Source organism: Tauraco erythrolophus, chromosome 7, assembly GCF_009769465.1.
Source record: "Tauraco erythrolophus isolate bTauEry1 chromosome 7, bTauEry1.pri, whole genome shotgun sequence".
In the NCBI taxonomy this organism is placed as follows: domain Eukaryota; kingdom Metazoa; phylum Chordata; class Aves; order Musophagiformes; family Musophagidae; genus Tauraco; species Tauraco erythrolophus.
The window spans coordinates 44,348,477-44,372,245 of record NC_141471.1 but is presented as its reverse complement, the minus strand read 5'-3'; the positions used below and the strand labels follow the sequence as shown (position 1 = coordinate 44,372,245).

The 23,769-nt window shown below is 36.9% G+C and overlaps 1 protein-coding gene across 4 annotated transcripts in view; it reads left to right on the top strand.

The window, feature by feature from the left end:
- The first annotated feature begins 1,079 nt into the window (after positions 1–1,079).
- The window catches only part of SLC4A7 (solute carrier family 4 member 7), a 62,087-nt gene continuing 39,397 nt past the window's right edge, over positions 1,080–23,769 (top strand). For 3 of the 4 annotated variants that reach the window (XM_086615198.1, XM_009990663.2, XM_086615196.1), the window contains exons 1-4: positions 1,095–1,134; positions 8,322–8,329; positions 9,971–10,052; positions 23,161–23,304. In XM_086615198.1, the coding sequence (XP_086471324.1) occupies positions 1,095–1,134; positions 8,322–8,329; positions 9,971–10,052; positions 23,161–23,304 (274 nt within the window). Of the gene's footprint in view, positions 1,135–8,321; positions 8,330–9,970; positions 10,053–23,160; positions 23,305–23,769 lie in introns of all 4 variants that reach the window. The other variant, XM_086615199.1, reaches the window with a different exon arrangement.

The window sequence follows — 23,769 nt, the reverse complement described above, 5'->3', positions numbered from 1 at the left end:
TGTCTGTCTTCACAATTGCACAGTATGTTTCTTTGGCTGGTGATATTTGCCCCAAGTTTGTGGACAGTATGTTATTTGTTTTGTTTTGCCCAAGTTATTTGTCTGCTCATTGGTTGGAGTGGCATCAGTCCGGCTTCGTTACTAGACTTCTTGTCATCCAAGAAGTAGGAATGAAAGAAGAAACAAGAACAAGGAAGGCAGTGTCATGTCATGAAGGTTAAGTTATGGATAATGCCTTAAAGAGCCAGTTTTCCTACGCGTTTTATGATAGGACAAGGAGATTAATTTATGTTAGTGATGAAGAGTGCAAGAGTGAAACAAAGTTCTGAATTTGATCTGCTGTAGTGGAGGTTGCATTTTTCCAAGGTTGGCTTTTAAGCAAGGAAAAAGCATAGCTACTCGTATCTTAACCTGAAACAGAGAGCCATCTTACTCTGGAAGGAGACATGAAATTAATTGTAGCTAACAGCATGGCTTTTTTTACCTCTTCAACAGGAAAAAAAAAAAATTAGGATCTTTTAGTAAGCCTGGGTTTATTTTGCTGAACAAGAATATATGCCTTATGTAAAAAACAAAACCACAAACCAACCAAACAAAAAACCCGCTGCTTTGGAATGAGTATTCAGTGAAAGGTCGATAATGCAGCTATAAACACACTTAGCAGATGTTCGACCTCTGATTTGTTCTGTTCTGGGACCCAAGGTACAAATGTGCTTTCATTTTGCAGTGCTAATGAAGTCTTGGATCAGAGCAAAAATATAACCTTGGAGCTGCTTTTAGCTGCTGGTGATGCAGAAAATGTTAAGTCTCGACCTCTGTTTCAGTTCCTTTTTTGGTGTTCTCTGAGCAGGAATTGAAGGCATGCCGTCTTGCCCGTTCTGCTCTTGTGTGACCCTGTGGTAGCTGCGATCAGTGGCCTGGGAGATGAGAGACTCGCGAGGGAGGGATTGGCTGCGGGGCTGGGAGCAATTTCCCGGATTACATCTGTGTCAAGCAGAGCCAGCTAAAGCAGTCATGTATGCGCAGTCTCTGATCTCCTGGGAGGTTCATTGCAGGGTCTTGTACAAGGGCATTCTCCGTTTCTGCACATCAACATGGAAGAAGCTCGTCCAGGGAAGAAAATGCAACCTGTATGTAAATAGCAGCTCTATAATTTAATAACGGTGTGAATGTGCTTTGATGCAAGTGATATTTAGCAGCTGTGTCTCAGAGTGGTGTGCTACCTTAGGCTCACTAGTTGTGGCAGAAATTTTTGAAAGATCTGGTGATCGAAGTAATACTTGAAGTAGAAATTTCTGTATTAGGGAAGGTATTTTCTGTGTAGTTAGAAATGCTTAATCATAGTAACTGGCTTAATTCAGAAAGAAAATGTGCTTTTACAATCACAAGAGTACACTACTAGTTTTTGAGAGTGATTGAGTGTGGGGTTGTTTGTAGGTTTTTTTTTTCCTCCTTTGCATTATTTTGCAAATACTTGCTTTTCTTGGTTTGAAGGTTATCGGCTGTGGCTTTGAGTAATTCTGTGCAAGTATAGCAGTGAAGTTTCTGGTAAAGAATCTTGAAATAGCCTATTGATTGTTTCTTTTGACAAAAAAATTGATGAGCTGTGTACCTGAGGTAAAATGTTCATGGAGATAGCATTGTCTTCAGACTTCAGTGGCATAGCTCCAAAACACTGTGGAGATTTCTACAATGAAGCAGTGCGCTATAGTATTACTACTGTTTAGCTCTTGTATGGATAGTCTCTATCACTGTCATTTAACTGCAATGCAGTGTGTTACAGTGTGTAACTATTTGAGAGAAATAATTGGAAACTAAAATCTATGGGGTGAAATTTTCCTAAGCAGTAAAGCTTTAAAGACCTCTGAATTGTTTTACGTAAATTTTATAAGATGACCACTAAATTTTCTATTTGCTTGTGTGAGCATAAGAAGTAAGAGTTTTATTTAGACATGTTAAGATGCATCTGATTGCAGTGGTCTTGTTTATTAGGGTTTCTGTAGTACAGTGAGTGGTATTTGATTTTCATTGTGGTGCTGCCTTCAGCTCTGGACACAGAACTCTTCATCAGGCATGCATATGTCTAGAAGACTAGGCAAAGACATGAAGTGACTAGTTTTAAAGATTCTACTACTTCTGCTTTTTCTGAGTAACTTTAGAAATTGAAGTGAGTAGAGCTATGAATTTTTTGAATGAAGTTTAGTACTGTAAGGCAATGATAAAATGCAGCTTTGTAAAATGACTACTATAATGTTAGATATGTAACTTGATATCTTGTGTTGGATTGGTGATATTATTTGCTACCTTGGTGCATGGTGAATTTTCTCACTTGCAGAATGCTTGGTTCGAATTCAAACAGGCTTCTGATTTTAATGAAATATTCTCTTACATTTTAGTCATGCCTTAGTATTAGTTAAACCATCTCTTCTTGTGTTTGTTCTAACCCTTTTTTTTTTTTTAACAGATTGCTGCAGTGTGCTATAGTTGTTGGCCAGTTTCTTGTCAGTGTTTATGCTTCCTTTTATTCCTGACTTTTTCTCTCAATTTTGTGTTCTGATTAACACAAGCACTTTGTGTTTACTGTCCAAAGACTAGTGTGTGATTCGTCCGGGATATGGCTTGTCTTGCAGGTTGTGGTGCTCAGCATGACAGTGGCCAGAGTAATGCCTGCTAGAATCACTGAAATAAAATTATTTATAAACACTAAATATTTAACTGTGCAGGAAGAAAAACATTAACAAGTTTAGAACAGCTTTTTTTCCAACAGTATGGTGTGTGTTTGTTTTGTTGTTGTGTGGTGTGTTTGTTGATGTGATGGTTTGTTTTGGTTGCTTGTTTGTTTTTTTTTAAGTAGCACACATACATTTCTTTCTTCACTGTCCTCCACGTACAGTTTTGTGAAAGTAAAATGCAGCTTCTGGAGAGTCTTACTGAAGTCTGTTGATGTCTATTGGACATACTTGTCCAAACTGAAGGTTTGTATAGCTCCTGTAAGTCTTCTAGAAGCAGATTGGTGAGACGTATTTAGTAGGGTAAGCTGAGCAGTTAATTAGAGGATTAGCAGGCTAGAAAAACTTCTCTAAATATTCCTAACGTCTTTCGTTACAGTTATGGCCTTACTGAAATCTAAGCGTCAAACCTTCCTGTGAGTCTCTTGAGTATTGCTTTGGTTAGGAGGCATCTTTGTTTACACATGAGGATAGTTGTATAAAACAGTAATTGTATAACCACAGATAAAATTGATGAGGAAGCAGGGGGGATACACACCAAAACCCTTGAACTGTTCTGGAGTCTTTCCTGAAGTCCTTGAGTAACACCCACTGCTATGATAGTAGGGAAGAAAAAATAAAAATCTGGAGAGCAGCTGTTCCTGTGCAAATGAGACCATAGGAAATACAACCAAGGTGAACCCATCAATATGGTATGCTTCCTATTTTAAAACTGGCAAGTGTTTTATTTGTGAATTATTATTAATTTTACTCTCATCTTGTATGTTTAGAGGGCTAAGCCAGCTAAAAGTTGTATGCTGACAAAATGAGACAGGGCCCACTTATATAATGCGTTTTCCCATGGCTGTTGGGTTGATGTGCTAGATTTAGAACTGGTAGTGTTTCATCACTTTGGCAACTTGTGAGGATACAGTATTGCCCTGTAGACCAATACTGTGCCCAAAGAACGAACTTCAAATGAGTTTATAGGACAGCTTGTGCAATTCAGCTAAGACTGTTTAATAGGCTGAATAATATCTTCACTTACTGCTATTCAGAAAGAACTTTGATTTTTCGTATCCTGGCTGTCCTTCAAGGAGGCAGCAACAGGAGATGCCTGCCCTCCTGCCCGCCATAGGCTCATCTTACCTGCGGTTTAAAAGCAGAATCAATCTGACAGAGAAGTAAAACAATATATTTAGAACTTACGAAGTGCCGCTGTTAGTTGTCCCTCCAGGTGAACCATGTCAAAAAGCCCTTCATAATTTACTCACTAAGGCTACTCGATTCTCTGTATCAGTAGCAGTGGGAGAGCTATAGCATAGACCTAGTGCTGATGATTGCCAGAGGTAGAAGGATTGTCATTGAACTCTGCATAGAGTAGTCACAGATGGCATTAACAAATATACTAATTTTCTGGTTTCTTATCCCTTCTAGGGTTGCTGTCACTGGTAGACCTGTAGTCCTGCAAAACTGGGAGATAACAGTGGTCTTGTCTGACACGCCCTCCCCCTGAAGTATTAGTGCTTGTTAGCTTGCAGTTCTGGGAGATTGAATGGGTAGAGAAGAGGTTGTATGTGCATTCTGTAAATCAGAGATGTATTTTATTTCCTGACTACCTCGAATATTATGTGTGCTTAGAATAGAAATGCAGGCTCCTGAAACAAACCGCTTAGGAAATTCTGCTGTGAAAATGAATCGTAAATTACCCTACTGGTTCTTAATTGTTCTGAACAATGTATTTAAGTAGCTGTGTGACAAAAAAAAAAAAGAGTTTTTGTGTATCGATTAAAAAAAGATCAGTTTTAAAATATTTTATACATGTACATACACATATCTGGGAAACCATTGCAAAATCAAGTTTTGTAGTTCCACCTTAGTTATCTTTGAGATATGTAGTCAAAATAAAGGTTTTAATTTCTTTTTCCAAGTACACTTTTATTTTTCAAGCAGAGTAATATTGGTAATTTTTCTTTCTTTAATTTATTTTTTTTGTTACGGGAGCCCTGATGGCTGTCGGATGAATGCAGATCCAACAAAGTGAGGGCTGATGATACAACAACAATACTACTTTGATCATGCTTCGTAGGTCTTGGTCAGGCCACTGTTTTGAACTCTGTTTGCACTGACTTGGTAAGTTCCTTGGGAGGTTACTGTAGGCCTCTACTATTGTGTCCTCCTGGAGACAGCATGCTGGATTGAGTGGATGGTTTGATCCAGCTAACTGCTCCTATGTACTGATGACGACAGAATGAAGAACAAAATGCACTGTGCAAAAATTGTCATTTAATCTTAGGATGTAAATCTACTGTAGCATGGTATAAAGGTTTACCGGTTGGGTCTGTAAGCAGCGTGTGCCCATGTTTTCAGAGGAATGGTTTGTTGGTGCCACATTCCAGCCTAAGAACTAAATTCCACCTGCTAGATCTGGTGTCTCTACAAAGGCAGACATGTGTCCATGGGTTCTTCTGGGAAGGAGGGAAGGGGAAATATTTGCTCTCTGTTCAAGGTGGAGAGGATGGGATATAATTGCAGTCATAGAGCAGATATGCATGTTCACTGTGATGGTGTTGGCAGTTGTAGTGGAATAGTATCAAAATTAGAAGTTTTATATATCTGTCCCTGGCCAAGAGTTTAAGGGGAAAAAAACCTAGAAATAAACATCCCCTCCCTTCTTTGTTGTTGTTGATTTTTTTTTTGTTTGTTTGTTATTATTTAGCATTTGCATCTACTTGAATAAATGCTGCAGTGAAGGTTCTTTGTAGTGTGAAAGTGATAACGTAACTTTGTCTTTTGGGAGATGGTGGTGGTTTTTTTGTTTGTGTCTTCTCCTGTGCCCTACTTGTTCCCACAAACGCTGGTGCTATTTCTTCTGGTGCTGCAAGTAGTTTCTTGACTCGGTTGGTGAAGAACATTGGGCTGCGAAGGACGTAAATGGAGCATATGAACATCGACTTAGCTAAGTAATGGTTTTAAATGTTGAGTTCAGATTATTCTCAACATAATTACTGTATTACTCTTGCATTTAAAAGGTTTACAGTTAACTACATCCATCATTTGTATGATCACTGTCTATCACCAGAATGAATTGATTGAACTGTGTTTCAACTACCTTACAAACGTGTTGCTCGCAACTCTTATCTCGTGGAAGTGGTTGTTTAGTAACGCACTTTGGCAGTGTGCCCACCTGGTCTGTCATGTGTATGTGACTGCATAAGGTTGGGCAAGTTACATGGTGAGAAGAGCTTGTACAGATGGCAGTGGAAAGTTTCCTTTAGGTTTAATATCCTGTGCGTCATATCTGTGCCAGTCCACTAGACGGTAACTAACACATGCTGCTGGAGGTTGACAACTTAGTTCTTGCAAACTTGAGTGCTTTCCTTAATGCTTCATGCAATTTAGGATTGACTTTTTTAAATACTACTTTTTCAGGCATCTTTGGGATTATTGTACATAAAGTTTCACATGAAATGGATGGTAGACTGTAGAGGAATGCTTACTCTGAGATGAAGTCATTCTTTGTGCCTAAGAAAGGGAAATTGAGTTTTAAACAACCCCACCTCTGTTTATGTATGTAAAAAGTACAGAAAGTAAAAGAGGGAATGTACAGAAAAAAAGTACAGAAAGTAAAAGAATGGGAACGTTTTGATTCAGCAACTGATACGGTTTTCTCTCACTTTCGTGCCTTCAGCTGACATAGTAGATCTTCTATAATTGCTGGAAACCTATGCCCTACATAGTTTATTTTTAGCAAGGAAAAGGCTGTAGCTTGGAATTACTTTTATAGTGTATTTGAGTGTTTCAAGGTTTTTACCTGACCTAAGGCAAAAGCATCTTATGGTGGGCTTTGCTATTGGCATCACAAAGGTTTACATTAAAGTGATGCTTTGTATTTTTCTAAACAAAGGCTGTAAATGATATGCTTTCTTCATGTATGATATTTGTGGTTGCTAATGGTTTATTCTTGGAAGAGTCTTTGCATATGTTGAGTGTTTTGAGATAGTGATAGAAAGGTTTGTAAGAGCATGCATGCCTTTCTGTAATCTAATCTCAAAAGACACGTTACTTTCACGATGTGGTTTTGAAGGCTGCTTCTGTATGTATAAGGTTGGCAAATTACCTCTGTTCCTAAAGCAGAGTGATAAATATTAACAACATGGTATAAGGCATACAGCAAGTACCATTTCAAAATGTTACTGGGTTATAAAATATTTTCTTGCATGTCTATTTCAACACTGTGTGTGTAATTTTCTACTAGTATGCAGTAGTCTGTGCAAACTGGAGAAAAACTTTCTTTTCCTTTATTGTTAAAAAACTGTGTTTGGCAAGCTTCCAAGTGTCCTAAAAGGACTGTTGACAGTGGATGGGAGTTAAGTACAGGATATTTCAGCAATTTATGGCTGTAACCATCAAGCTAATTGTGGAAGAGTTTTTGATAGCATTTTTCATAATATTTTTTTTCTCATGTTACAAGACATTCAAGATAATTTAGAGGATTTATAATACTTAATCTATTTCATCTATTTCCATGTCTATTTTGAGTTTTCTGGTAATGTGCAGGATTTGTGTGTATATCTGTTTCTGTAAACTGGAGTGTACTACGATCCTATAATTTTCTACTTCTGTGTCACTGAGATAAATCGGAAGTTAAGTGTGCTTGACTCCTCCTTGGTAGTGTTACAGCCTTACCAATGCAGTTTAATGTTTTACTGTACTTATTTGGTGCCTCAAAAGATTATTAAATTAAGCTTTTTAATGCTGCTTCTTAGAGACCTCTCTTTGCTGTTGGTTTATGCATGTTAATTTTTTTTTCCCAAGTGTGTTGGAAAACACATCTTCAGTAACGGTAAGAGCCACGACTCTCTTTGCAGCTGTGTTTTTTCCTTACCTTTGGAATGATTATCAGAGAAATGAGACCAATTTCATTATGAAGGCATCTTCTAGAGGGCTCTTTAATTTAGTTTTGACCTATAGGGGACAGAAATTACTACTTGTCGTCCCCCCCACCTTATTACCATGGTGCTTTCTAAATTTCTGCCACTTCTTTATTAATAGGTTCTTGTCATGTTTTTGTAGATTTGGCCATCAGGCATCACTTCGATTTAATCATCTGAACTTTTTAATTGTAGTTATCTGGAGTGTGCCGGAGTTTTTATTTTTCTAACATGCATGCAAAACTCTAGTTTTGCAATGCAGCAATAGGGACAGTTACGTTACTGTGTAACACCTTTCTTGAAAATCCAATTCTTAGGGACACAGCTCAGAATCAACTTCTAGTTTCCAGAGGTTTATTCTGCTGTGAGCCACTCTTTTCTTTTGTATCTTGCTTATTTAGATAGTGCCAACTGCTTTTATTTTTTATGTGGTCTGACAGCATTTAACCTTTTTGTGTGGTTTTTATTTTTTTTAAACGTTATCTGAAAGAGTTTCTTTTTAGTATATGTGCCATTTGTGATCTCCATATTCTTTATTCTACCTTCCTCAAGAGTCAAACAAAGATTTGGATTTTTTGTATTTGTATTTGTGTGCACAATATACCATAAGAAGTATCTATTTTAGAAAGACTAAGGAGTTATGTGTTCAAAATTTTTTTTTCTTTCTTTTTGGTGGGAGTTACTACAGTATGTTCTAACTTATAGCTGTTACACAGGTATGTGGTTTTTTTTTTTCATCCTTGTCACTTCCCTGTGAGATGACAATCCTGTTCTATATTTAAATCATTGCTCTATTGAGTAATTCTAAGATCAAAGTTTAGGTGAATGTCAACACTGTTAGGGTTCTCAGTCCCTATAAGACTCCTGATTTGTGCTTCTATTTTTTCCTCATGAAACCTTTCTCACAGATCCCACATTGATTGATGTAAATGCACCAGTGGGGTGCTGTCAGAAGCAGTGATCAAACAGATTTATCTGTGGTAGACCTAGCTGTTGTGTGGCCGCAAAACAAGTCAGTTTGGTGAACTGATCAATGGAAACCAAATTAAGTTGTTTAATAAATAAACAATAATCTATTACTTCAGCTGTTTGTATCCAATTTCATGACCGATATGTCTGACTCTGAGGAAAAATGTGTGTGCCCAAGGGAGCAGAAAGAGCAGGGATGGTATTCTATAGCAGTTAGCTTGCCGTTGCAGATGTAGAGTAAAGCATTAACCTTCGGGTAGGCAGCAGTTCTTTTCGATAACCAGTTCTACCTGGAGACTGTAATTTGTAAGCTGTTAAAAGCATTCTTTTGTGATCTGATCTAGGTGGTCCTGCTCTGGCAGGGGGATTGGACTAGATCCTTTGAGGTCCCTTCCAATCCCTAACATTCTGTGATTCCGTGAAAAGTGAACTGTGTTCTAAGGAAGGCAAACGTTTGGCGAAAGGCAATTTAGTGTTGTTTTCATGTCAAGTCTGAGATCATGAGATTTCTACTGCTCAGTTATTTTACGGTTTATTTTTGTCAAGATTGAGCAAAAGGCAGTGTTTAAAGGTCTGCTTTAGTGATGTGCTAAATGGGATTAGAAGGCATGTTCAGAGATAAGCCTCATTCTTGAGCCTATGTCTATTTCAAATACTGTGCTTTTGTGTTACGGGTGGTATGGTTTCAGTAGTAATGGAATCTGAATGGATCGTCTTGCCACTGCTGTTTTCTAACTTTGTGCATAAAAAACGTGAATTAGATAGGGGTGTGGTTAACAAGCTATCTGTTGAAACCTGAGTATGTGAAACAGTTATTTTGATCTTTCCAAAACTGTTGATCTAAGAGAGATCCCCAAGTTGTGTAACTTAACTCTTTTGCCACCCCTTTATATAACTTTTGGTTCACAAAAGCTTCGTACTTGTGCTGGCAAATCTCACACAGGAATTGTCCCCTAAGCAAATGGGTTTGAGATCTCTGAATGTTAATTTACGTAACTTTTTATAAATTTGCTAGTTGTTTTACTGAAGTAGATTTGTTGCTGTTGAATGTAAACAAATATTGCACTCCTGAGATTTATGTCCTGATTCTTGATACGATGACATCAAGAATATTGCAAAAGGAAATAGAATGGTATTTAGTATATCTGTTGATTGACTCTGTTTTTCTTTCAATACAGTGTAATGTTTTCTTGAAGAATTGGTGGGTAGGTTTTCAGTGACGTTCTCTTTCTAACAGGTTAAAAATGTGTTGTTTTAGAAAACTTTGACAACAGCTTCAGAACTGCAGAATATATTTAGGAATTTAGAAAAAGTTAGTTCTGTTTAGTTTTAAATTAAACTTGTGTCTTGTTTCTTCAGGGTCATGATGAGGAAGCTGTTGTGGATATGGGCAAAATCAGCTCTACTATCAATACAAACTTTGAGAAAGAAGAACTAGAGAGTAAGTTCGTGGGGGTCTTCTGTTTGCTTAACATTCATTTTTTGCCTCGGGATAAAAGATCTATTTTCCTTCAGGTGCAACTAGTATTGCTAAAAGGAATCAGAATTTTATGGCCATCATGAAATTCTAGGAATAAAACCAGTGAATGGCAGATGACCTGTGCTGTTTTCAGTCTCTGTCCATGCTAATAAATACTCAGTTATTCAAAACTGTCACAGAAAAAAATATGAAAAAAAAGTATTTATGAAGCTTTCCAAGGTAAGCTTGTTTCTGATATTGTAGGTTTGATAAAATGATTGCTGTTAGTAAATAATTTCCCAGTATGAACAATGTCAAGTTGTACCAAATTGAAAATCAGGGAACAGGAGCCATGAGGGAAATGTTTTTGTTTTCTGAAAGTTAAGTGCCCTTGTGCCTGTGGTCATGCACTTTAAATAGTGATAGTCTGAACAGATAACAGTGCTTCTAGTTCCATGGTAAACTGTACATTCTGCAATCTGCAGTTAGTTAAAGCCTTATGGAATCCTATTAGTCTTCACTATTTGACTCAGGATTCTGCATTTAGGAACAAAAATGGCATTGAATTATTTCATATAGCAAAATGCAAAACTAGATACTTATCTAAGATACAATTTCTTACTGACTTGAGAAGGAAGTAGATTGGAATGACAATTTGTGGGTTCTGTTTATTGAAGCCAGAGGAAAAACCTCGAGAGATCCAATGTTAAAATCTTACTTGTTCACCTTTACCATATAATGCTCTGAGGCTTAATTAACACTTGCAGAACACTAGAGGACTGTCAGTAGATTCATTAAGTAGTATTTCCTGACAGTACGGACTCTTACTGCTTCGGAACACCAGAAAGCCATTATAGCAGCAGCTTCTAGCTGAGGAAAGTTGATTTAGGTTGCTGTCATGTTTTCTTATACTATTGTCTAACAAGAGACAGTTTAAAGTGATTAAAGTTGCTGCCATTGCAGTTATACTCGTGCCCTGTTCCCTCCAGTCTGTTACTGCTTTCTGTCTTGTACTGGCACTTTGGTTTGTCTGACCATACTGTAAGCCTGGTTAAGTATGTTAAACCAGCAGAAAAGGTAGCAGTCCTGACAGAGGGAAATAAGAAGAAAGATCTTGGCAGTTGAGCACCTCAAACCAGTTTGCCACACAGATGGATGTGTGCCAGTGTTGAGCAGAGGAAGGAAGTGTGAATATGAGCCTCCACCATATGCAGTGGTGGAGGCTGCAACAATGCCAATTTAAATAGGGTTGAGCTGTGGTGAAACCACTGCCTGTCTCTTTCTGCAGTTAAATCTTCAGTGCAGATTTAAGCTGTTTCCTCCTTCATTTCCTTCTCTTATTTTTCTTTGGGAGTTGACCCAGAAAAAGCATGTGTGTGTTTTGCAGGGAGGCAGGAGTTAAGGGGAGGTAGGCATTCAACTGGAGTAGTTTGCTGTACAGGAGCATGAACAGCTGTAATGCCTCAACTGCGAAGAATGACATGGGAACTTGTAGCCAGGTCACTTCCCTGGTCTTGTAGCACGTTCACAGGAGTGCTTCAGCTAGAGCAACGCTGTAGTTACACAAGATGCTGGGTGGAAAGGCAGGGGTTTCAGGCTGTATGAGGCAATTTAAGCAGTTGTACTGCTGAGTGTGGAAAATATCCCTGTCTTACCCATGGCCAAAGGATAAATTAAGGTGAAACCAAGACTTCTGTTTCATGAGCAATTGAGTCAATGTAACAGCTGTTGAAAGGAGAAGATGAGGAGGTCTCACTGTCCTCACCTTGCTCTTAGCCATGCAGCCTTACCTTTCCTTCAGCTACCTCTCACTCTCTTTGGAGTGACCCAGTGTAAGTGTCTCAATGCAAGAAAGGGCTGGCTATGCAGAGGTTAAACAACGGATAAGAAGCATCTGACAAGACAAATGTATTCCAGGAGGAGTGTCATGTATCTGAAGCTTCATGTAGGCACGAATTTTCACACATAATTAGGAATTATTTTTTGTGATTACATATATTTTATACTACCTTAAATATTTGTGAGAAAATGGGCCCCCTCTGTGTGTGTTTTTTTTTGTGTGTGGTTTGCTTTTTTTTTTTAAAAGGTAGGATGGGAAAAGGGAGGGACGGCATGTATTTTGACTTCTGTCAGTGGAAACTATTCTAAAGTAAGAACAAGAAGTTTTTCCTTTCCTGTACAAAAGAGAAGGGTATGTAAGTATGATTGGTTATGACTCAAAGAGTTATTCTTTTTGAGATTCACCAAAAGAGATTCTTTAGATTCAGGGTGTTTTAAAGAATAAATTTATGTGAACTTACAGCTCTGTTTATGAGATGATTATTTATAAACTATTATAATTAAAGTAGGTATGTGGGATTTTGGGGTTTTGCTTTTAATTCTGTTATTAAAATCTTACAGGGGGAGAAATGGAACTGTTGACTGCAAGCAATAAAAAACCTCTGGGTAGTATTGTTTTTCATTACTTCATTTCCCAAATGTCTTGGGAACATTTTCTTGTAGGCTTCGGAAGACCTGTAGTCAAGCATTAGGTACTGTAAGTATTTTAAGACCTGGAACTGTTTCATTTCGGTCTTCCGACTTGTTTTTCTGGGGACTTGAAAAGGAATTCTAGGAATTTGGAGTCTTCCCAGGAGTGTGTGTTGATTCACTTTCAAGATGAGACAGCAAGCAGTTAATTCGGTTCAGCTATGATGTGAAGCCCCTTTAAGAGCCAGCATGTGCAGGTGATACTTAATTGCTTTAAAGCCTGTACAAACTAATGTTGATTGGTTTGATGCTGTAGAAGGCATAATTTTACTACTAATATTAAAGCAAAGGTTTGTTCATGTTGTCAGTGTTGGATACTTCTATTTTCTGGAAATTTTGTGGTGAAATATTAATGGAAAGAGGGCCAGATGCTAAAGGGGAAGCCCCAACTCCAAGTTTTCCCAAGCTCTGCGTTCTATTTATGGTGGCTGGGAAGGTGTGGTACATATCTGGAGTGACAGTGTTTAGGTTAGAATGGTTAGGCACAGGCTACTTGTTTTGTAACTCTCTTCCTGTAAAAAAGAAAGGAGTAGAGATGGTAAACTGCAATTGTGGGCAGACTGTGTGTGTACTATATAAAGGTACTGCTCTTTACTGAAGCTGTAAGGCCTTACTTTGAAATAACGAATGTCAGTTTACAGAAGAGCTAGAGCGGGGAATAACATCTTAAAATAACACTTTTAAGAGCACCTAATGTTCTCAACTTGATGCCAGACTCTTGAGCTATAATGAATGAGAGTAATAACAAAGTAAGGCAGGAGTTGGAAGTAAGACAAGAATAGTAATGGCAGAAGTATTTCATGCCATCTTTTAAAAGGTATTTTCTGTTAAGAACCATGTTTAACTAAGGCTTTCTTAAACCTGAGTTAGTATGTTTGGCTTGATATTACCAGGACTTATCTTATTAAATGTGTAGCTGGTTTTCCACCTTGATTTGAGGATACATTTACTAGATACAGTTTAAGGGAAAAGGGATATATTCTGTTATTGTTAGCAGACCAGTTACAGGCATAGTAAAGATAAGGAGTTTATACATAACAGAAGTCTTGTTCCAGAAACAATCTGAGGTCAAGAGTGTGTGTCCCAATAGACTTGCTTTCTGTGGCATAAATCCAAGAAACAGCTTTCAAGAGTTAAGATGATCTAATAGCTACTCTACTCTCACTATCCTGTGGCAGGTAAAAGTAGTGTTTACATTTCAAGTGACCCTATTATCTCTGATACCTTGATGGTTTAGAGCCTCAGTTTTCCTTTAAGAAAAGAGCTGTGCTTTTCAGTTAATTTTAGTTGATAAGGACAGGTGATTAAATAATCCTGCATTTTTTTCCCCTCTAGAAGTGATACTGTATTTCTAAGTAGAAAACTTGCTCTACAAGTATTTTGCAGTTTAATATGTTATGAGTAGTTAGAAATTATTTCATTATTATGAAAGGGCTTTGGGGAACTAAGAGAATTTATATGGGAACTTATAGAATGTACTGCTAAGATTTTTTTTCAGGAGACAGGTTTACTGTTATTCTACCTTTCAGATGCGTCTGATTGACAACTGTTCAAAAACCCATGAATAGTTCCTGTAAAATCTTGTGAGAAAACAAGTTTTACTGGAGCAGATAAACACAAGTAATACAACAGGACATTGTAGCTGCTAGCACTTTAAGATTGTGCTTAGTATTTGCGTTTTTATGTTCTGTAATAGGCTGTACTAATTTAGACAGGCAGTATAGAACAGGTTTCTTATGGTTCTCAAACTACAGAACAAGTGCTTGAACCTTTAAGAGACCTCTTAATGGTCTAGAAAAGAACCGAATTTTGAAATGCTGGTTCTCATGAAGTTGTATTTTTTTATAGGGTCAAAAAGTAGAAAAATGTGTAACTGCTTCTGAAAACAAAAATAATTTAGGATGGTCATTAATGATTCTTGCAGACTACCTTTCATCCATCCTCTAGTGGTATCCCTGAATTGGAACGATGTTGCCTGCTTCTTAGTTTGGGTTGAACCAAGAGCAAGCAAAACCACTGTTGTCCTCATCCTTGAGGAAAATTACTCATTATTCTACAAAGAGATCTTCTTAATGAGTGTCCTTGAGACACTTGTTAATTTCTTATTCGTGGAATGGTCTCAACAGCTAAGGAACCCTTCTGCATACTCCAGTTGATGAATGGCTGTTGACAGGATGTTTTATACAGCTAAGAAGATGTTATCCAAATTTACAATATTTCTGACTGAGTTGGGACTGGATAGTACTATTCATACTGAAACTAAGTCAACATTTTTTCATATATTGCAAGTCATTTATTAGAGTAACAATAGCATTACTATTTTGTTTTTTTTTGTTTGTTTTAAAGACGTATAGTGTATGTATGATGTATAAATGTGTATGGTGTTCTGCATTAAAGGAAAACATTCTCAGTGAAGGCAGCTTTTGTAATGACGTATCTATTTAATATTACGATCTAGATGTTGCTTAATGGGAAGTGCAGACTTGAGTAATTTCAGGAACTTATGCGTGGGAACTGGAATATATGAGTAGGGAATAATAAAATTCATTTTAGTTATGCTTCCCTTCTTGTCTAGCTGAAATTTGAAGTAGAAGATCTTTGTATAAATACTAAACCTTAAGTGAAAGTAATCTTTGAAGGAGGTGATGCAGCAAAGCGTAAGTTTTTCAGTATGCAGCTACTCTTTCTATAGGTGTAGAAGGCAGTACTGCATGAATATGCATACCCTTGAATTGTTACAATTTCTAACAAGTAAGACCAGATTATCTAATATTCACCTTCCAAAACAGAAAAAACTGAAAAAACATTGCTAGAAGGTAGACAATGTGATTGAATGAAATGAATCAGCATTTAAACTTGAATGAGTTCATGAGAACGTCTGTGGCAGGCAATAACTTTTCTTATACTTAAATCTTTACAATCCATTTTGAAAAATGCCCGTGCTAATCTTAGCATTCTTCTTAAAGCAGAGTTGTTTTTGAAATGGGTGCCATTCAAAACAAATGCCTTTATATAAAGATGTAAAATACATATTTAATGTAAGATAGGCTAAGATGGAAGCAATGCTTTAAAAAAAGTTTATAACATAAACTATGTCCTAACATTTTTTTTATTTTCAAACTTCTTTGTTTCTGAGAACATCATGGACTGTTTCTACTCTGACTGTCAGAAATGTTGTGAAAAGATAACTAACTGCAGTTATATAATCTGAAACCTACATAAAATAGTTATTCAAGTAGCTCATCCGTAAACCTGAAGTTTTACCAAATGGTAGCAATTGAAACTTAAAACTTTCAGTGAACTCGATGACTCCAGGTTGCTCAAATTAGGCTTTTTGAGATGAGGCAAAAGAAATAGGAAGCTACTTGATTCTGCAGCCTATTATTTCTGATGGCTTTTCGTAACATTTATCCTACTATTTTTAATCCCTTTAAAAATCAGTTGTTGCAAAAATTGGCTAAACCTGTGACTTGATGGAGGGGTGCTGGAACTAGATGATCTTTGAGGTCCCTTCCAACCCTAACCATTCTATGATTCTGTGTCAGAAGTCTTTCTGAATGGATCACTTCTCCATTTTCACTTCACGGAAAGCTAATGTTTCACAGCAGTTAAAAGCTTTTAAAGCATGAGGGTGTGGTGTTTTTTTTTTTTTTTTTCCTGAAGACTTATTTTATAAAGGCAGTGTGAAAATTTGAGTTTTTCTCAGAAAGAGAAAACCCTTACGTGAGGCAAGATTCCTTTCGTAATATTTTTCGTATCTTATATCAGGAAATAGATGCATTTGGGGGCAAGCTAATACATTTAAAGATGTGTGCAGCAGTTGTACAAGAGAGATATGTGATCAAATTTGTAATGAGAATGTATTAGTGACCCATTGGTGAAGTGGGAAAAATCTTCTTTGCAAATATTTCTTTTGAAATGTTTTACAAGCACAGTGTTATGTATGTGGAAGCCTTGTATCCTTACAGGATATGTCATGTGTGAAATGCTGAGAACATTGCTTTCTTTATTAGTGGATGAAGGGCCAGTCTTTGATCTTAAGGAGACTTTGCTTGAATTGCATGTTTCTAGATTTTCTCCCCTCCAACAGAAACAATTATTCAAAATTACCTTGGGTATGTATCCTTTTTCCTGAGCTCTGCTGCAGAGACAGGCTGGACCAAGAACCTTCAGCTCACATAAATTGTGGGGCTCAGCTACGGTCTGACTTGGATGTAGGATGCAAGGGCAGCTAGTTCCCCTTCCCACAGATACCAAGTGCTGGCTCCTTTCCCAGGACAGAGATGGGTGCTGGCAGTGGGCCACAAAGACCTGGGGTGGATGAACCGTGCCAGGATCCCTGCGTAGCTCTGTCAGCTGGCACTAAGCTTTTCCTATTACTGTTACTACCTGTCTGTCTAATGTAATTACAGATAAGGCCTTCTTGAATATTGTTGATTGTGTCAAATAGAAAGATTTAGTGTGTTTTTTCTCTTAAGACTACCACTACTTGTATTTGGTTTTAAGTCAGAAAAAAATCACTTCTGTGTGTAATGAGAAATCTGACGTTTACTGCTTTTGCCGATCAGTGTAGTATGATGCTGTCTTTCATTGTGTAGTGGGAAAACAGTCCTACTGAGCTGCTTTACCATATGCTATGCATATTAGGGGTTTGGATTATGCTTCTCAATTTTATCTATCCAAGTATTTTAGTATAAAGAGCATATTCTCAGATATACTTACTTAGTAGGAGCAACAGGAGATTTCAGAATAAAGCCCAAGAGGTTTAATGGATTATAAGATATGCTGCACTATGGAGAATCCTTGGGCTGCAGCTATGGCATGTAACTGTCCCGTGAAAGAATTTTCTGTACTACTTTATATAGATTTGGTTAGAAAAATTTTTTTTTTTTTTTTTTTTTTTCTGGAAGCAAGAGAGTTTTTGCCAAATAATTTTTTTAATGAAGCATAGAAAAAGAATCCTTGGTAATAATAGGACTTTTTAAATAGTAAATTCATGCACGGAGGACTGAGATTATATTCAAATACTTTATATTCACTTTTACTACATTAATTCCTTAGAAAATAATTTAACTGTTTCTTGGGAGTGTTTTGTGTGAGAGAAGTTCATAAAATAGGCTAAAATACTACTCTTTATTTTGAAGTATTTAGTTTGTGTCTCACAAAGAACTTCACTGTCAATGTTAAATTGTACATTTAACTACATACTTCAGAAATGTGTCATTACTTTTAACTGGAAAACTAGAGAATTAGCGTAGTAGGTGTATTTCAGTGAATTACTGATTTGAGTGAATTTTCATTATAAATAAATTAACTTTAAACAACAGTTTAAAGGGGACGTATGTAAATGAAGGGTTGTACTTGCTCCTTAAGTTTCACCAGATATTTGGAGAAGACCTTTGGGCTGTGAAGTTTTTTGGGACATGAAAATACTTTCTTGTTCTTACTCTTTATTACTTCTGTCCACTTAAGATTATTTTTCCCATTTATGTGCTTCTATTTTCAGAGCAGACCTGTGGCAGGAAAGGTATAAATTGTGCTAATAAATTGCGTTGAGCTTATTTCTGTGTGCACAAGTAGTTTCTGTGACATAAGGGGAATTAACGTAAAGGCATGAGATGATGATAGATTTCAAATGCTTCCTACTAGGATAATGTATCTGGGGATGTGAAGTTACAAGACACTGAACAGCACATAGCTGCTTTTTTTTTTTTTTTTGACAGCTGCTTTTTTTTTTCAGTTTTATTGTCTTAAAGAGCAGATAGGATCTCTCTGGCAGATCCTCCAGTTTTTCCATACTGGAAAGCTCCATCTGGGACAAGGTACATTATGACATTATTTGATTAAACAAAAGCTTCCATGTAAAAACTTTCATGAAGTTTTTGTCTTCAGCAGACTGTTGGGAACTTATGGAGAAGGTGGAGTCAGACTCTTGTTGGAGGTGCCTAGTGAAACGGTGAGGGGCAACATATGCAAGATGCAGTATTGGAAGTTCTGATGGGATATTAGGAATTTTTTTTGTGCAGTATGTTGTTATATGTTGGAATAGGTTGCCCAGAGAGGCTGTGGAATATCTGACCTTACAGATACTCAGAGCTTGGCTGGTTGTCATCCTGACCAGCCTGATCAAAAAGGTGGCTTCAGCTTTGAAATTGGCTGTACTTTAGGCAAGACTGGACCAAATAGCCTGCCTCCAGGTGTCCCTTACATCCATAATTAATATATGATTTCTGCAGTTCAATTTTGAAGTAACAAGATTTGAGAATTCACATAGATATTAATTTTAATTTGTTTGCTTTCCCTTATTAACATGGGGAAGAATGCCCTTTTTGTGAAGCTTAAAAGGCGTCTAGCTAACAAAATGATGGTTAGAACAAAGTTCTGTGTGCAATCAGACTTTAGAAGTCTTCTATTAACATTTTCTTGGGGCTTTGGGGAGAAATTAAGGAACGTAAACAGCGTTTTCTCTTCTGTTAATTTTATAGGACTTGATATAGACGGACTTTTGGAGTAAGACAAACCATGTGATGGAGACATGTTGCAAACACCTCGCATTTAAATTTGTTTCATGCTGATAAAGCCCTTAAGTAATAAATACTCTTGGTGGATTTGAACAGCTAAGCTTGGATGAAGTCATGTTAGATTAAAATGAATAATTATCTCTTGAGCTTTGTATTACTGAATTTAGTATCAGGCAGTCTACTAATTTGATTGATTATTGGTTTAAAGTAATTCTATAATAAGCTTTGCTTGAGAGTGGTACTATGGTACAGACGTTAGTGTGAATAAAGCTTTGAAGGTCACACATACAACTCTACCTTTCACGCTTTTAAAAACAATATTCAAGTAAAAGGTTGTGTTCCTTTTGGAAATAAAACTGGCACTATTAATATCAGTTCTGGCCTTTTTTAGAATTAACCTTTTCTCCATTGCTATTATATTACTTGTCTTTCTGACTTTTTTTTGTGTGTGTGGAGCCAGGGTGAAGGGAACTGTAAGTTGTTTTGCCCAATTCATTGGGAACAAAAGAAAAAAATCCCTGTGCTTGTGCGGATTGCGTTTGTTTTGTTTTTACTTGTAAATTGTGTTTGTAAGTAAATCTTTATTTGTTGGTCTGCAAACATTAATTACTCCTATCTGAATAATGAAACTTAAGGGAACACAGACCTACTCAATACAGCTGTCTTTATTTTAGAGGGCTTCTCAGTGCTTTGCTTTGTGGGGCTAGAATTAAGGTTGAGCTTGTCCAACTTCTATAATGCAGTTTTGTCCTGCCCTTTGGAGTTGAATATACCTGTAACGTATTTTTTTGGGTAATCGTGGTAGTATACTCAACAGCAATAGTTTTGGATTTCTTAGGTAGTAGAGGAGCTGTCTTTGTTTATGAATGTCCATGATACAAAAAAAAAGGTTCCTTTCTTAAGGAACAGTCTGGTGCACTCATAAGCTGCTGTTTGCAATAGCCAAACTTTCCTTGGCTTATTCTATTACCACCCTCTGTTTTGCTCCGAAAAACAGAGAAAAATTCAGAGACTCTTTTTCAACATTAAGTTTTTTTCTTGAAATTATTCTGATTGAATTACATTTGATTGTGATGCATTTTACTTAAAAATCACTGAAAATCATCTTGCTCATCAGCATTTTACATTAGACCCAAAATAAAATTGCAGGTGTAGCAGTCTGATCACTTGACATATACAGAAGTGATCATGGGAAGGTATTCCTGTTTTGTATTTGCCTGCAAGACAGTGCCTACAGGAGGGAATAGCCATTCACACAATAGTTGCTTCTGGGCTGCGTGCGCTGAAGGGTAGGATAACCCATTGCTAGCCTGTTCCGCTGTCTTTGTGATACCCTGGCCTTTTGGGGTAGTAAGAAGGTACTTTCTTGGAAGAGAGCTTCATTCTGGAGTAGAAGGTAGTACCGAATGTTGTAGGTTGTGGGCTGGCTGCCCAGGTTGAGGACTAAGTTGGCAGTGCCTGCTCGGTGTGCCTTGAACCTGGATATAGCGGTAACTGAGAAGTCAGTGCATTTTGGGTAGGAAAGCAATTTGTTATAGTTGCAGGTTGTTTAAAAACACCTTTGATTTGTTGGTTATTTCAGCTTGGCTCTCCCTAGCTTTTACCTGTTCCTTGCAATGTATCTGCTCACCTCCAAACTTTTCTATTGGAAAAATTTCAGTTAGCCTGCGGTTTTGTCATAGAAGATAGACTTCTTGTTCCCTTGTTCCACCTCTCCTCCATGCAGCAACATGGTCTTTGACTATGGAAATGATCACACTATTACAAATGTGAATTTTTGCAATAGCAGGATGAATTGTTTAAGATATAGGTTCTTGAAAAAATTGTATGAGGTTTTTGTTTGTTCTTTAGTACAGAAAGCAACACGGGATTTTTGTCTTAGTTTATGGGAACAGCAAGAATCCAAAATGTGGAAGTGCTAATTTTTCAGGAAGTAAAACCTTGAACAATTTCAGATTCCTGAAGTTTTATAGAAAGTAATCACTTGGAAGATTTTTTTTGTGCAATGATCAAAACACATGCTTAAAACAGTCTTATTAAGAATATTAAAAGAAGCTAATGATGATATAAAAGAGTCTATTAGAAATATGTTTTAGCTTCTCTTAGGAAAAAATAGCTCCTACAAAAAATCAAATATTGTAACGATTAAAACTGTTTAACTATAGATGTAACTATAGTTTAAAACTTGCTAATTGAATGTGTAAATAAAACAAAAATCCTAACAGCATTTGCAGTGGGTGATGGGCTACTCAGTTGCAGCAGACAGCTTTGAGTGGGGTGTGGTGAGTAATGCAGCTATTTTTGAACCTAGTACTTCTGCTTTCCCTACACATCAGATTGTTGTATCATGATGGTGTCAATAACATAACCATTGTTAATGGTGCCACCGAGTCATAACATATATCAAGGGCGTTGATTTACGTTTAGGTGTCAGGTTTGCATTAATTTCTCTGGGAACTGCATTGTGTGTCCTAGTGGTGGAGAGTGGAGGTCAGGCTGCCTGGCAGGGGCTTGAGTGTTCTTGCTGGAAGAAGCTCACAAAAGAAAAGTCTCTGTCTATAAATAGGACTGATGAATGCTTCAGCAAATTAATCTGTTTTCCACTCTTACATGGAAACAAATAGCTTTTAATATGCTTAATTTCAGATTTGGTCATAGTGCCAATCAGTTGACTCTAATCAAAACTAGTGTTGGAAGTCTGTCAAGAATCAGGTCTTGTAATTTGAAAAGGAATCCTAACCAAGTTAATTAAATGTTCAAGTTACTCGTGCTTTGATCCTGATTTTTTGCTTGGTCTTTTTTACTTCTGTAGTACTGTAAAAATACTGCTTTATAAAAGTTTTTTTGTATAGGGCTTAGAGATTCTTTCCCTGGAAAACAAATTTGATATACCACTTTTTACTTCTTTAAAGCTCTGTAATCACCAGAATTTTTCAATATCCTTAATCTAGTGTGTGTGTGCTATACACACGTATTACATGCATACATGTGTACAGTCACAGCTCCTAGGGCTTGCTTGTCTGCTATAAATTTGCTGAATTTGCATCTCTCTGAGCTGGAAAACCGCTTCCTTTTCCTTTTGTTAATATCAGTTTTCTGTGATAACTCTTCTACAATATGAAACAAAATATTTAGTGTTAACCTCCAGGCGTACAGTTAATGTGTCTCTTCCTGCGATTGTTTTAAAAAGGAATTGAAAAGATTATTGTATATACTAACACCATTACAGGAGACATGGTAGTAATATGTTCATAACAGTTTGTTGATTGATTTCTTTTGCCAAGTTGTTGACGCTAGTATTGCCTTATTGTCAAAGGTCGAAGGAAAAAATAAGATGTTGAAAGTACATGTTTTAAATAGCAGTATATGTTAATTTGAGGACATGCTACCTAAATTTATTAAAAAATTCTAGAAAAAAAACGCCCAGCCTTTTCTAAGTTATTTGATGTTTTGGCATACATTTCCAAATAAAAGTTCCTTTTACGCTCCTAAACTGATGCCAAATTAATGGTATAGTAGAACATCAAGTTCACTTAGATGTGTCACATGCTGCTTGAAGAAATATTGGCAGTTCATTCAATCAGAGAAAACTCAGTGCAGACTCTAAATGTTGGGTAATTTCTTAATGAAGTTCATAAACTGAACTGGGAGATTATATCTTGCCATTGTAATGATTATCCTGCTATGAATCCCTGCAAACAAGAGGAGTAGCATGTAATCTCTCTGCCTTTCCCTTGTGTTTACCAAGTAGCTTCTTCCAGTGTTACAGGTCAACCTTGTGTTTCTGTATTACTCGTTTCACAACTGAGTTCTTAATAAGAATATGGTCCAGCTTATCAGGTAAATGAGTATAGCGCTAGATCCTTGACACTGGGGAAGGACAGAAAGGAAATGGTAATAATAGTTCGCTAAAAGTATTTTTGCGAAGTGCTTTTGAGTTTCTTTTTGTCAAACTCCTTGTCTTTTTGACTAAGACACTAAATTTGGGCAGGAGGTAATTTTTTTGTTTTAATTGTTTCCTTTTAAACTTTCCTGAAAAGGCCACAGAGCTGTGTATATTGGAGTTCACGTCCCACTTGGAAAGCAAGGCCGTCGACGGCATAGACATCGTGGGCACAGGCATCACAGAAGAAAAAAAGAAAAAGAAACTGACAGAGAGGATGGCCGAGAATCTCCATCATATGGTAAGAAATCTGTTGTATGAGTTCTTTGTGTCTCTTGAAAATAAACTTGTAGTAGTTACTCTGTGCTTAATTGTTGTTTGTTTTGTGCTATTTCTTTTATTCTCACTGTAATTAATATCTTTCTATGTACAATCAAGCAAAGATTTTGTGGATGTGCTTTATCTAAATCATAAGCTGTTGGACTACATCCAGGTGTCTCTGTGAATGTTCAGCAGCCTGCACTGAATAGGTTAGACTAGAGCTTTGTAATACTTGCCTGTAGCATAAAAATCTGTTATTTAAATTAGACACCTTTTTTCAGATTGTGTAGTCTTGTGTTATTCTTCCTCTGTCACTGAAGAGTTTTGAAAGCATAGCTGTGAAGCAACATTTGCCATGGTAATTTGATCAATGCTTTATGAAAATATTTACTTCAGCCTTCTTGCTGTCTGTTAGTAAAGGAATTGTACTGCCTCCTAAGTTTTA